We start from the raw sequence: 14,424 nt of genomic DNA, 5'->3' as shown, positions 1-14,424 counted from the left end.
CCAGGCTCTGAGCTATCAGCACAGAGCCAGGAGTGGGGGCTCGAACTCATGAGCCATGAGATCATGACCTGAACAGAAGTCAGACGCTTGACAGACTGAGCCACCCCGACACCCATGCCCACTTTTTAATTAGAGTTTTTTTTTTAATTACTAACTTGTAATTCTATCCTGACTATAAGTCCTATATAAATTTGGATATGTGTGTATTATATTCATTCAGCCCAGCACATACATGTCTTTCCAAGGGTAACTTGCATCTTCCCTTTCTTAACACTGTTCTTATTTTTAGTGAAGCCTAATTTTCCTTTCTTTTTATTGTTAGTGTTTATTTCATCCTGAGAAGTCTTTGTCTGTTGTAAAGCCATGAAGATATTCTCTTATGTTTTAACTAGAAGCTTTATAGTTTGAGCTTTCAGATTTAGTTCTATGATCCATTTTGAATTAATATTTATGTATCGTATAAGGTAGGTAGGATGTGTTATTTCTTTCCATGCTGACATTCAATAGATTCAACTCCATTTATTGAAAAGACAATCATTTTCTACCTCTAATGGCAGCGATAACTATTTTTATATACAAATAAGCCAATTGTATGCACATGAGCCTTTTTTTTTTCTTTTGGATTCTTTGTCTAGTCCTGTGGATGTATATCTATCCTGGTATTAAATCATTGTTTTGTTTTGTTTTTTTTACCATGGCATTAAAGTAAGTATTGGTATTCGATACTGTAATTTCTGCAAACATTCTTCTTTCCAATGTTGTCTTGGCTATTCTAAATCATGCATTTCTATGCTAGTTTCACGATTGGCACGTCACATTCTAAAAAAAAAATTATATGAAATGTTCAGGGACTGTATTGACTGTAGAGGTAAATTTGGGAGACTTTACATCCCAAGAATATATAGAGTATTCCAATCCAAGTGCATGGTTACCTCTCCACTTATTAAGGTTTTCTTTTATTTTGTCAGCAACACTTGCACGCTTGGTTTCCCAGGAAGCAGATTCTGAAATCAAGGTTAGCGAGCTGGGGGCTGGTTATTAGGGGGCACCCTCAGTGCAAGAGAGGGGAAGGAACCAGGATTGGGCAGAATGTTTTCCGCATTTTATTACATTTATGACTATTTTATTTTGGGATGCTGTTATAAATGATATTGCTTTTTAAATTTTTTCCATGGTTTACTGCTAACCTACAGAAATATGATTGATGTTATACCCTGACATTGTATTTTGAGGCTTTATCCAACAACTCTGATAAATTATGTATTCTAATGGTTTATAAGTTATATCGTTTTTACGCACACACATACACAAATATATTAGCTACAAATAAAAATGTTTTATTTCTTCCTTTCTCATGTTTTACATATTTAAATTTATTTTCCTTGCCTTATTTTACTGCCAGGGCCTCCAGGTTACTGAACAAAATGCTAAAGGCCATTCTGATCTGGTTCCGGAGCTCAAAAGCAAAACATTCACTTTTTTACCACAAGCATGGTGTTAGGTTTACAGGTGGTTATTAGTCCTTTGTTTGGTTTGTTTTTCTTTTCAGTCTTTTGATGTCACCTTCCTTTAGCAGATTAGGGAAATCTGCTTCAAGTTTCCTGAGAGATTAGGTATTACGTTTTCTCAAATGCTTTTCCACATCTACTAAAATAAATTTTTTCTTTCTCTTTCTTATGTTTTTTTTCCTAACATGTAAGTCAACCTGTATTGTAGCAGGATTCTTGCACAGAGAGTTGTAACACTGAGGCTTTTGAATTTCCAGGAAGCAACTTTATTCGTGCCAGCACCGCTCAGTTGGGTTCATACTCGAAGAACTGAGCACCGAACGTCATGTGGCATAGTTTTCTATACGTTTTCTATTTCTTTGTTTCCCATATACGGCAACACACACAAACATATAGTCGATTAAGTAGTCTCAGTTTACAAGGTCATGAGGGATATTGTCACATAGGCGCATAGCCAGGTTACTTTTTTTCTCTCTCCTTAGGGAGGGGACCCTACCACAGTATTACCAGCATAAATTCCAGTTGCTCGTGATGTATTATCCTTTCGATATAATTAATTCCTAGTTTTCATTTTCCCTGATGTTCTATAAGGTGGGTATTTGCCTTGTTATTTCTGGAAAAGCGGGAAAAGTTAGCTTCAGTTTTCTGTATATTCACCCAACCCACTGAATTCATGCTCAACATAAATTGAGCCTGTATCTAGATGATAAGGTATGACTGTAGGCTCCTGTTCCATAGCCAATGAGGAGAAAGAAAGTTTACAAATGTACATGGTTAAGAGAGAGGCAGAGATTTAGTCTCATAGCATCTGTACTCCATTTGTGTGGGCCACAAGATGTATGCTCCACGCAGTTGCCTAAATGGCAGCATAATAGCAAATTACTTGCACTAATCATATTTTTCATCTGGTATTTCACTCATTAGTGTGTTCTCAATCTTCACTGGGTTAGCCAGCTTCTCACATATAATATTATTTGAGTCAGAGCAGAGTGTATAGGAAACATATATTGTGTTTATATATCCACAAAACATGGTGTCATCTACGTCCTTTGTATTTCTTACAAGCCTAAAAGAGAAAAGAAAGAATGCGCTCAGCAAGTAGAAAGTTTGGAATGGATTCACAGGAAACAAAATTACTTTTCCACCACATCATTGCTCCTGGGTCTCCCTTGTCTAAAATACATTTTAATTATTATTTGGAGCATGAAGAGTATCCCAGCTACTCATATGTATCAACAGATAGGCAATAGCTAATGCTATCTTATTTCAGCATGCCTCTTCCGGTTTTTTACACCTGGAATATTTGCTGTCTTTTGCTTCCAGATGGTACCGCCTCCTTTCTCCAATACTTAATATGATTTAGAGTAATACAATTCTATTAGATTCTCCAGTCTGGCCGCAGTAGTAAATCTTCGACAATGTCTCTTCAAATATTTTTCATAATCACTCAAATCAAGAATTAACCTAATATGTGACACCCTCAGTTCAACATCGTCTCCAAGTGACATTTCCCCCCAAGCCATTTTTCAGAGATTTTATTCCGAAGTTCTGAATAATTACCAGCTCCTAATATAAGATTACTGAGCAAGGACCATGCGTCCAAGACAAACTTACAAGTTGAAAATATTATCTTTTGGAAAAAAAAATGTAGTATCAATGCTTGGGTCAACAAATAATGATCACCAATAATCATTATTAATGATTAATAAGTAAGCTCATCGGTTAATAACAAATAAGTTCATCAGTTAAATTTTCAAAAGTGAAATTTCCTTATTGGAAGTGACACAATATAGATGTCATTGATCACAACCCCTTTCCAGAAATAAATCCCAAAAATAACATTATTAATAAAAAACAAAATGAAATATACATTCATATATACACATGTATATACATTCATATATATTCATACATATATGTATATTCATATACATTCATATATATTCATATACATACATATTCATATATATTCATATACATCCATATATACACATACATACATTCATATATAATTATATATTATATACGTATATAAGTATATATCGTATATATGTTATTATATACTTTTTTATTTTCGTATTATTTCTTAATAATTAAAAATATATACTATGCTTTCTATTCCACCATAGATTATCTTCCCATTAGCAATAATAACAAATAAACTCATGGAAATTCTTCTTTTTCAAAGCAAGATTTCATCTGTACTCTCTCCTGATGTACGCATTACCGTTACTGCTAGTCCTTTACCCCAAATGAGATTTTAAAAATATATATCCTTCTGTCCTCCGTTTGTACACATAGTATCCCCCCTTTATTCTGTCATTGCAAACTCCCAAAGACACAGCTGCTTAGTCTTCCTGACCCATATTCTTACATCTACTATTCCTATCTGAAGGAAAAAAAAAAACAAAACAAATTCATCAATACTTGCATTTGCTTCTGGCCCACTGTGAGGAGTGTGCAGGAATCTCAGGGTATTTAGTGTGGCTGGACCCCAACATAACTGCCCTGCAGTCATACCTGCTTGACGTGTCCTCAGCCGACAAATATGTATAAACGTGTGGGCTTGTGGCAGTATACTGCAGATTGATGTTCTGGCTTCTTTCTTTAGTCTAATCCTGTCTTTTTCCCAATTTTCAGGCATTATAAAATACAAATGGGACTTTTGACATTGTTTTTATATGTGCTTTGTCTGTCTCTCCTCCCCTCATTATAGGTAGAACAAATATAACATATGAATCAATTTATAACGGTATATTTATAAGCACTTTCTTAATATTTTACATGACAAAATATTTTGTGTATGCCATATATATAATATACCATGCCCATGCTCATTATCTTCTTTGCTGGAAGTGTTCTAGTCTATCTCTAAATTTTTCACTCAAAACGGCCATTTTAAATGTCGTTTACAACACAAATTTCAGAGCTAAAATTTAACTTTGGTTGTTCTATGTATTCTTACTGAAGGATTTATCACATTATATCCTTTTTATATATAGAATTGTTTAGTCTGTGCATATAATCAATGGTTAAGTAATGAAGGGAAGAATCAGTCTTTCTTTCACCTTTGAATCTCAGCACTTAGTCAAATTTTAAGCACGAGGGTAGAGCCCAGTGAATTTTGTTGGCCTCTATAATTTTCTGAGTTGAAAGTCTCACGGAAATTCCCTTTTATTGTACTACTACAAATACGTTCACTAGTGACCTGTCAAGATAATGAGAAGACGTTTGTGGCAACGTTTTTGCATCATTAAGAGCATTAAAGATGTTGAGGGTGCAATTTCAACCACAGCTCGTTTAAATTGTAATCTATAATGCTAATGGAGAGCACACCTTTACTCCAACCAACTACAAAAGTTCAATAAGAATAAAGACTTACCAGTCAGAGGAGAAAATTGTCTCATCCACTATCTTGTAATCTGCATAATATTTTCTGGGAGATAACCCCAGCCAGTATTTACGTAAGTTCCTGGATTTTACAAATTCCTACAAGAAATAGAGGTTGAAAACAAAAACAAAAACAATTGTCTCCCATTTCTGTGTATTACTTCACAACATAATTTGTGACAAATTACTGTTTTAAGGTAACATCTTTTGACATTATACTACTGCTTTTTGAGGTCATTAAAAAAAAAATGAAACAAAGTGCCCGTTACTATAAGATTCCCTGCAACACTTATATATCATTTACTGCTTCACATGGAAAAGTATCTACCGGTCCATGCATTACTTTAACTTAGGGTTTGTGAAGTTCACCAACTTCAAGATTCAAATATAGAGCAGTAGTCTAGGGGCAAAGGAGGTGGTTAACCACTAAAACACAAGTTAAGAGAAACAGAAAAAGCAGAAGAAAAACATAGCAAAGTCAGACGAGAAGTGGTTACAGACTAGAATTTAGATCCAGTCCAGACTTTTGTAGCCAAAGTAAGATTTTCTCACTCATATCCAGACATTTTTTTTTTTTTTTGAGTAAATAACTATGAGTGGATCCTTTGAGAAGGACGGGGTGTAGAAGTGACCATAGTTTCCTTTCCCCTGCTGCTATAAAGGCGGACAAAGATTCTCACAGTAGGGAAGCCGAGACTTTTGGGAACATGAGTTTTTTTCCTTAAATAATATTATCCAATATTATCCAATTATTATTCATAATAATATTATGAATATTATCCAAGAGAACAGAAATGCCAAGGAATAAGTAATGATATGGAGATACCACTTAGATATTAGAGAAAAAGAAAATGAATAAATATAAATACATAAATACACACATACATCTTCTACAGAACTCACTTTTCCTGGAACCCAGGGAATCAGTATAACATATCCGCTTGGCACTTGCCTTTGACATCCCATCTTAATCCCTACTTTTTTATACATATGTTATCCAACCTATCTTCTTATTGTAGGTTGTGGCGTTGACTTTTTCTCTTAGTTAAAAAAATACAAAATGGTAGAAACAAAGAATCTTCTCTATGTAAATTTTATGGAATTGGTAACCTTTAAGAATGATTTCCAGGTCTTCTATTTTTTTAGGTAAATTCTCAGAAATTGTGTTCTGAAAGTTGATTCTAAAGTTCTGGTTTGGAAAGCCTCACAGCCCAAAAGATTCTGGGTACCCCAAATCTACCCATCTGCCCAACCTCTGAGATTCCCTGGATGTTAAGGTCCTAAGCTACGGTTTTGGATCACACCTGAGATATACTACCTCGCAATAAACGTACTAAGTGTCAGTCACCTCATACCCTAATTAAAATAAGTGAGAATCATGTCTGGATTAGTACAAATTTTCTCCAACACGCCTCAATCCTCTCTATCCTATGATGGGAAAAGTGACTTCCTTCTTCACAGGCAGAGATACAGGGGATCTTACCAATACACTTTTGTTCTTAATCATCAATAGGCTGGCATTTTGAGCAGAACAGAACATGGCATTCTTTTGCCATGTTACATAGTTCTTAGTTACTAGGTAACAGTTGTCCTCATGCCATATCCACTTCTTTGGGCAAGGTTTACATTTGTGCTCTGAAAGAAGAACATAGTTTCATTTGGTTTGGGTTGATGATCTTCATTACTCTCATTATTCCCATTGTCCTCTGTGTTGAATTTACCAAATTTACTTGTCTTTCTTGCTTTTACATGAAAGGTGAAGAACCTGAATCTTGTGTTCCAGGTCCCTGTATACCACCGCAATGCATCCAAAACATAATCTGAACAATACATTCCAAATTAAATGTCCAGGGTATTTCAGTGTATTTTCCTGACTCCGGAGTCCAGAATAATGATGAATTAATTTACTTTTCTCTCTTTGCCATTTTTTAAATTACTACATGGCAATGAAAGCTAATCACAAAAACATTGTGTGGTAAGAATCAACCCCGCAGCCTGCATCAACCCATCTCCAACTAGGGCGTTTCTGGCTGTCTGACATTGAATACTTGGGGGAGTTTTCAAAAGCACAAAGAACATATTTTAGTTGTAATAACTATAGGAACTTTAGAGATATTGAAAGACCAATTACTCCCAATTCGAATGGCAAGACTTAACTATTTCTTTGCTATTGATTCTCATCAAACATTGACGTTTAGGAACAAGGTCACCTATAAAGACCTTCTCTTCTATCCTTTAAGAAGGATATAAAGACGTGACTTATCCTCTCCTCCTTATTTTCTATTGACCTCAGTGCCGAGAATAATAGTAAATTTCAGATTAGAGAAACTGTATGTGGTCTAATATTTTATTAGTTGTTATCCTCTGATAATTTGGGGCAAACAGTTGTTATTTTCTTATTTTTCTTTGCACAGTGAGTCCTTTGTCAAGTAAGTTTAATTCCTCTCTCCAAATAATGGCATCCCAGGGAAAGGCTGCTAGCTTTTGATGAAATAATTCTCAGTGACTCTAAGGTTTTGTTCATTGTCTAATAAATAGCTCACAGAGGAATATAGGATTACCTGGTTCTCTTTGGTAAAGCTCATGACATAATTTGGTGGCTATTTCTTGCAGTGTGAGAGATAGGTTCCTGATCATCTGGGAACTATTCATGCTATGCATCAATTGTAGAGAAACATTTCTCTGAAGTTCTTCTTTGATATTTTGTAGTGTATTCAATGTTCTCATTTCTTTCTTCAAAGTTATGTAAACTTGAGGTAAAAAAAAAAAAAAAGAAAAGAAATGGCAAAATATTTTAATCCCTCAACCCACCCATCACCTTCTTTCTGCTGAACTAGTATTATGCCCTTGGGCTATGGAGGGAAGGAGTCACTTCACAGGAGTGAGGGAAACAGACTACCGTATTTAAGTACCTAGCTGTCAATACCTTTTGTGGGTATCTCACCTACAACCATCCCAAAGCCTCAAATCAAAAGTATCCTGTCTTGTGAAACTCATAGAATTCTAAGTGCCTTTCCCTTTCCGTCAAAGCATAGGTAATACGTACATACGCTTCCTAAGATTCCTAGTCCAATCAGCAGCAGAAGGCATAGGAGAATCAGAGCCAAGGCTCTCTGATGCCACACATGGGAAGTAGCAGCAGGTTCTGTGGAAAGCAAAATGAGCGAACAGGCCGGAAATGGTATGCATCTTCATTTGAATAATTCATTCATTCATTCATTCATTCATTCATTTTGCCTTTATTTCTTTCTGACTCTGGTAAAAGAGTGAGTAAAAACTCCAGGCCATTTAAAAAGAGCTTTTCAAAGAATAAGTAAAAAACATGTTGCTAATTGTTTTGCACGCAAACTCGTTCTCACAGGAGAGGCCGTTAATTGGTAGGCTGATCCAAGACACAAGGAGGCAAAGATGGGATTTAAAAAGGAGACTTGAGAAAACCAATGTATAATATATAATGTATCTTTTCTGTACAAATTTGGGGGAAAGGGGGAGCTGGTGACTAATAGAGAGGTCAATCAGAGCAATCCTGTCTTGAGTAGATGATTGTGATTGTCAAAGAAAATCATTTGTTATTTAGGTTCTTCCTCCCCAGATCCTGAGAATTTGGCTGTGGAACATAATTGATAGACTGTCTCTTGTAATGTCTCCGTGTGTCCTCCCTTCTGCCAAACCTTAGGCCAGATCGATATCATTTCTACATCCGAATTTCTTCATATTATTAGCAACAAACTTCTGTTGGATGTTTCTCTTTTGCTAAACACAGAAACCCTCGAATAGATCATTTCCCTATTTAAAAAAAAGCAAGAATTGCAAACTTTATATTATAAATTATTCATTATTAAATCACTACCTGATTTAAATTATCATCATTGGTATATACATGGATACTAGATGTTTCCAAAAGTATAATTCAGGAATAACATGATAACCTCATTATATTTCTGATCTGTGTTATGTCCCACATCTCTTAGTTGCTGCTGTAACATTGTGAAGTTTAGAGAGAATTGAAAGTATAATGTAAAACAAATTTTTAGACTTTGAACAATAGTTAACGGTGAAAGAACTGTATAGTCAGGATCTTTTCTAAGGTGAAAAATATGACTTCAAGTGCTATCTTTCATAAGAATTATGTTCTCATCTATTTATGTACTCAATTAGTCAAAAGTTCTGTTCAATAGGAAAGGTTTAATGAAGAAAGGAAAATAATTGAGTTGTGTTTTGCTTGTTTGTTTGTTTTGTTTTTTTTTGGAAAGATCACTGTTACTGCCTCTGGACAACAAATTCATCATAGGGCTCAGTGTTGGAAGCAGGGAGAACAGCAAGAAAACTATTGTAGCATGCCATTTGAGAGAGGATAGTAGTTTGCTTTACTAGGAATAGAGAATGTGATGACCCACGAATCCATTAAGAATACATTTTGAAGTTAGAATCTATAGGACGAATTTATGAAATGTTTCCAAGACGTTTTTTCCTTGACAGAGGCGGTAGATAAGAAACATACACACTTAGAGGCAGTATAGTGAAGTAACAAAAAAAAAAAAAAAAAAAAAAAATGCGCAGCACATTCCTAGGGCTAGTGTGCCTGGGTTTGGTTTTTTTTTTTTTAATTTTTTTTTAACATTTATTTATTTTTGAGACAGAGAGAGACAGAGCATGAATACGGGAGGGTCAGAGAGAGAGGGAGACACAGAATCTGAAACAGGCTCCATGCTCTGAGCTGTCAGCACAGAGCCTGACGCGGGGCTCGAACTCACGGACCGTGAGATCATGACCTGAGCCGAAGTCGGACGCTTACCACCCAGGCGCCCCAGTGTGCCTGGGTTTGAACGCTGGATAAGCTACTTTTCACATGGGACCTTGGACAAGTCATTGAATGTCCCTGGGCTTACTTTCTGCATTTGTTAAAAAAGAAAGCCATAAAATACCAGAGATTAAGTGATCTAGTATTGGTAATACAATTAGAACAGTGCTGGCACATAGGTGATTGTATTTAATATGTATTTGTATTTATATTTATATTTACATTTATATTCATATTTATATTTAGATTATTTATATTTAATGAGATGAGGATGATTAGGGAAAGGAAACAGTTTTAGGGGATTTTTTTTTTAAATACGAAACTTTCAGGTACAGTGTGATTTTGAATGGTATATTTTCCAATATTTCTTAACCTTTTTTCTCCCTTTAGTACTCTATGTGTCTTTCATTTAACTTAACCTCCAAAAGAAATAGAAATTTGGGGGTGATATACGCTTACTTAGTAGAAAACCAAATGACATTTTTTAAAGTTTTCTCTGTCTCTCTTTTTTCTCTCTGTTTCTGTCTTTCAGACACACACACACACACACACACACACACATACACACTTTTCCTTTCCTTTCCTTTCCTTTCCTTTCCTTTCCTTTCCTCCTCCCTCTCCCCCTTTCCTCCCTCACCCTCCCTTTCTTTCTTTTCTTTCTCTCTTCTTTTCTTTTCTTTGCTTTGCTTTTTTTTTTTCTTTTCTTTTCTCTAATAATTAGGCTTAACATACCAGAATTGTGGTGTGTGTATGTATATGAGTATTTTGTAGCCTCCAATAAACATTTTTTTTTTTCCTTTTCTAAATGATGAGTTAGATTCTGGAAACATTAACTGCATCGTATGGCTATAAAATCACATTGAAATCAAGTATCAAACTATTAAGTTCTGCTGAACAGTTCAACCAAAGCAGTCACTTCTTTTTAAATTAAAAAAAATTTTTTTTTCATGTTTATTTATTTTTGAGAGAGAGAGAAAGAGACAGAGCATGAGCGGGGATTGGGCAGAGAGAGAGGGAGACACAGAATCCGAAGCAGGCTCCAGGCTCTGAGCTGTCAGCACAGAGCACAACGTGGGGCTGGAACACACAAACGGTGAGGTAATAACCTGAGTCCAAGTCAGACGCTTAACCAACTGAGCCACTTAGGCACCCCCAAAGCAGTCACTTCTTAAATGCCATATATAAAATGAGAAAATTTAATCCAAAATGTAACCCATACTAGGGGAACTAAATTAAGTAAAGATTTATGAAAAAGAGCTCTATCCCCATTCAACCATAATATTCCCTGAGCTATTATCTCATCATTCAAAGAATGAAAATAGACCTAACAGTAAGCTAACGAGATGTGATATAATCTGATTTTACGAATGATATGTCTAACAGTATAGTAACACGTTCATTCACAAAATTTGAATTTGTAGATCTAAACACTATTATCTCACTCTTTATCTACCGTTATAATTTAATGTTAAAGAAAACTTCCTCACCTTTCAGTCTGAAGTTCATGCACTCCTATGTAATTACATATTGCTACAGAGGACTGCTTAACATCCTTCTCTGAACAAAATTTGATTTCTCAGATGGTAATGGTCAAATTGGAGCAGTTAAAAGTAACAGAAGCTAAATTCCTCTTAATACGCCTTTCCGAAAAATCTTCTTGACCTTATTTATTATTGTCATTCTTTTTGAGAGCCTCTCATTTTCATTTTTGGCACCTGGAACTGAAAAGTATGGTTAACTTGGGGCACCTGGGTGGCTCAGTCGGTTAAGGGATCGACTTTGGCTCAGGTCACGATCTCACAGTTTGTGGGTTTGAGCCCCGCATCGGGTTCTGTGCCGACAGCTCAGAGCCTGGAGCCTGCTTCGGATTCTATGTCTCCCTCTCTCTCTGCCCCTCTCCTGCTTGCAGTCTGCCTCTCTCTCTCTCTCTGAGAAATAAGTAAACATGAAAAAACATTAAAAAAAAAAACAAGTGTAGTCAACTTTAAATATTAAAGAAATATGTACTAGGTTAAATGAATAAGCAAAAAATGATGAATGAAATCCTGGCCAAGAAGAAAACATTTTACGGGCACTTGGGTGACTCAGTTGACTAAGCTTCTGACTCTTGGTTGGGGCTCAGGTCATGAACTCGAAGTTTGTGGGTTCAAGCACCTTGTCAGGCTCTGTACCGGCAGTGTGGAGCCTCCTTGGGATTCTTTCTCTCTCTCTCTCCCTCTCTGTCCCTCCCCCTTTTTCTCTCTCTCAAAAAGAAATGAACATTAAAAAAAGAAAACCTTTTATTGGTGTATTTCCCATCTTTATTTATCTATCTTTCATTGAAACCTCACAAAATAATCATTAAACATGTTAGCCTTTTTCAAAAGGGCACAATTAGCATACACCAAATTATGGCTGCAAGCTCATAATTAAGCAGGTATTGTTATCCTATTTTATAGATGAGAGCACAGAGCTTCAAAGGGTCAAATGAGTTATTCACCTCTGATCGGTTCCAAACCCTCTCCTCCATAATTCCGGCAGGTCAATAAAGTAGAGAGGCTTCCCCAATCCCCAGACATACATGTGACACTCAAGCACACCCTGTCCTTACTGAACCCTTGTTTCTCTGCTGAAAAAAGGCGACGCCCAGGATTATGTCATAAGACAAATAGGATAGTGCTTGTCACAAGGGGGGGGGGGGTGGAATGAGAGCCAGTTTTCTTATTGTATTTGTGACTAGCATTTTCTTAGCAAAATGAAGAATATGCATGACCATGACTCTCCTGGGCAACACGTGCTTCTTGTTCTAAGACTTCATTTCACTGAGGGAAAAAAAAAATGTTTCACCATCCGGTAAAATCAAAATATGAGTCTATCCCAATCATCTTGAGTGTGATGTTAAAACACAGAAAATTCGCAGAAGATGGAGGGTTCGATGTACTAATTAGCACCTTTAAGAAAAACCCTTTATAATCATTTTGTACATTAGTAGCTTTGGTCAAAATGAGAGGCTTAATTTAAAATTTCATGGAGGGGCACCTGGGCGGCTCAGTCAGTCAAGCGTCTGACTCTTGATCTCTGCTCAGGTCATGATCTCACAGTTCATAGGTTCGAGCCCCAACCTGGGCTCTGCGCTGACAGAGGAGAGCTTGCTTGGGATTAATCTCTCCCTCTCTCTCCCTGTCCCTGCCCTGTTTATGCTCTCTCTCTCTCTCTCTCTCTCTGTCTCTCACAAAATAAATAAATAAACATTTAAAAAATAAATAAAATTCACACTGAAGGATCATGGTCAATTCACTAATACCTAAGGCCTTCTACCCTTCCACTCCTACCAACCTGCAACACTTCCCAAGCTCAGCGTCTTACCTTTGATTCCAACTGTGCCAAACTCCTGGATACTTTTCTTTCTACCGGAGTCCTGAAAATTGAGGTCTGCGTAAGTAACCTCTTCAGACATTGAGGCTATGAAAAGGAATCCCCCCCCCAAACTATTACTCTTTTAAAAAGATGAAAGTGAACTAACGGAGTTGAATGTTACACAGGAATTGTGGCTTTGAACTGCTGTGTGTAAACCAAAACTTACGCTTAGAAGCTTACACTTCTCTTTTCGCTGTACCAATCCCGGGAGTCTACAGATGAGCTGCAGCCTATGAGAGGCCTTAGACAGATACAGACACAGTTGCAAGACTGAAAGTATTTTTTTTTCCTTATCTCTTCCTTTTTCTCATTTCTCAATATCTACCAACTACCAAAGTGGCTTTCAAAATTGTTTTGGATATGATCAGTGTCATGCAAGGGGGCGCGGATCACCAGCAACACAGGTGCAGATATACAGAATTTATCGGAGAACAACCTTCCAGCAAAGAAATAACAAAAGGACACAGTCCTCCAACACTCATTGTTCTACAACGATGGCCTGGCACAGACGTTCTCTCTCAGTCCCGGCCTAGGTCCTGATAGGATTTGCCTTTTTGGGAGACCGCACAAACCCAGAGCACCCCCAGGGAGACACAGAGGACAAGCCCCACTCTGTAACTCTGTTACATAGGAATAGGTTAGCCTAAGAGGAGCGAGGGGACATCTAGTTTCTCTAGTAGCAAGAAATAGATTAAGGGATCTGGGGCCCAGGAACCACACCACGGGGTACACATGCTAACGGCCAAGGTGGGTATATCAGAGGCCCCAGAAATTGCTTTGTAGTCCGGGAAAACCGACGTCAGTCTTGCTGTCTCTCCACAGACTGGCTCATTCTTTTGTGAGCCAGCTCTCAGCTAAAGCCTACTAAAAAGGAGATGTAAATGAGTCTCCGGGGTCATGCAGGTCAGGATCTCATAAGGTTGATGCAGTCTTCCTAGGAGGCAGGGGTCCATTCATTTACTGATCAAGTGTAGAAAGTGAAGGTGGAAGTCGGGGCATGATTGTTTCTGAGTAAGTTCTTCCCTCATTCTTATTAATAAATCTGATGTTTTCAGTCACATGATTGAGGAGTTGAGAGACCACAGTGAGAGTGACATACTCAGGTTCAAAAAGGAGACCCACAGTCAGGATCCAAAGACAAAAAGCAAGTATATGCATTAAAAGGGGAGTTTGAAGAGAGTAAAATGAAAGGACAATTTGTAAGATGTGGGTAGGCTCAAAAGAATATAATAATAATAACAATAATATTTATGTATTATATAATATATAAATATATTTATTATTATGGAATATATAAAATTGTTATTATTATTATTATTTTCCCTTGAG

At 36.7% G+C, this 14,424-nt stretch overlaps 1 protein-coding gene across 3 annotated transcripts; it reads right to left on the bottom strand.

Annotated features, from left to right (window-relative positions):
* Positions 1 to 692: 692 nt before the first annotated feature.
* CLEC12A (C-type lectin domain family 12 member A) lies at positions 693 to 13,224 on the bottom strand. 3 transcript variants are annotated; one of them, XM_042945781.1, is made up of 6 exons: positions 13,045 to 13,224; positions 7,945 to 8,043; positions 7,460 to 7,648; positions 6,382 to 6,533; positions 4,891 to 4,997; positions 693 to 2,574 (listed from the first exon to the last, which is right to left on the bottom strand). In XM_042945781.1, the coding sequence occupies exons 1-6, from the start codon at positions 13,133 to 13,135 to the stop codon at positions 2,397 to 2,399; spliced, it is 816 nt and encodes a 271-aa protein (XP_042801715.1). In that variant the 5' UTR covers positions 13,136 to 13,224; the 3' UTR covers positions 693 to 2,396. The 3 variants fall into 3 exon arrangements, with proteins under 3 accessions (XP_042801715.1, XP_042801716.1, XP_042801717.1); XM_042945782.1 differs by lacking the exon at positions 13,045 to 13,224 and adding an exon at positions 12,179 to 12,764; XM_042945783.1 differs by lacking the exon at positions 7,945 to 8,043.
* Positions 13,225 to 14,424: the final 1,200 nt, after the last annotated feature.

This window comes from Panthera leo, chromosome B4 (genome assembly GCF_018350215.1).
Source record: "Panthera leo isolate Ple1 chromosome B4, P.leo_Ple1_pat1.1, whole genome shotgun sequence".
Classification (NCBI taxonomy): Eukaryota; Metazoa; Chordata; class Mammalia; order Carnivora; family Felidae; genus Panthera; species Panthera leo.
The sequence above is the reverse complement of the archived record's forward strand: the minus strand, read 5'-3'. Positions and strand labels throughout refer to the sequence as shown.

Coding starts and splice junctions, on each gene's coding strand:
- CLEC12A (XM_042945781.1), bottom strand. CDS start 13,135: ATGTCTGAAGAGGTTACTTACGCAGACCTCAATTTTCAGGACTCCGGT. Junction 7,649..7,944: donor AGGAATCTTAGGAAGCGTAT/GTACGTATTACC, acceptor TTTTACCTCAAG/TTTACATAACTTTGAAGAAA. Junction 2,575..4,890: donor ACAATTTTCTCCTCTGACTG/GTAAGTCTTTAT, acceptor TTTCTCTTTTAG/GCTTGTAAGAAATACAAAGG.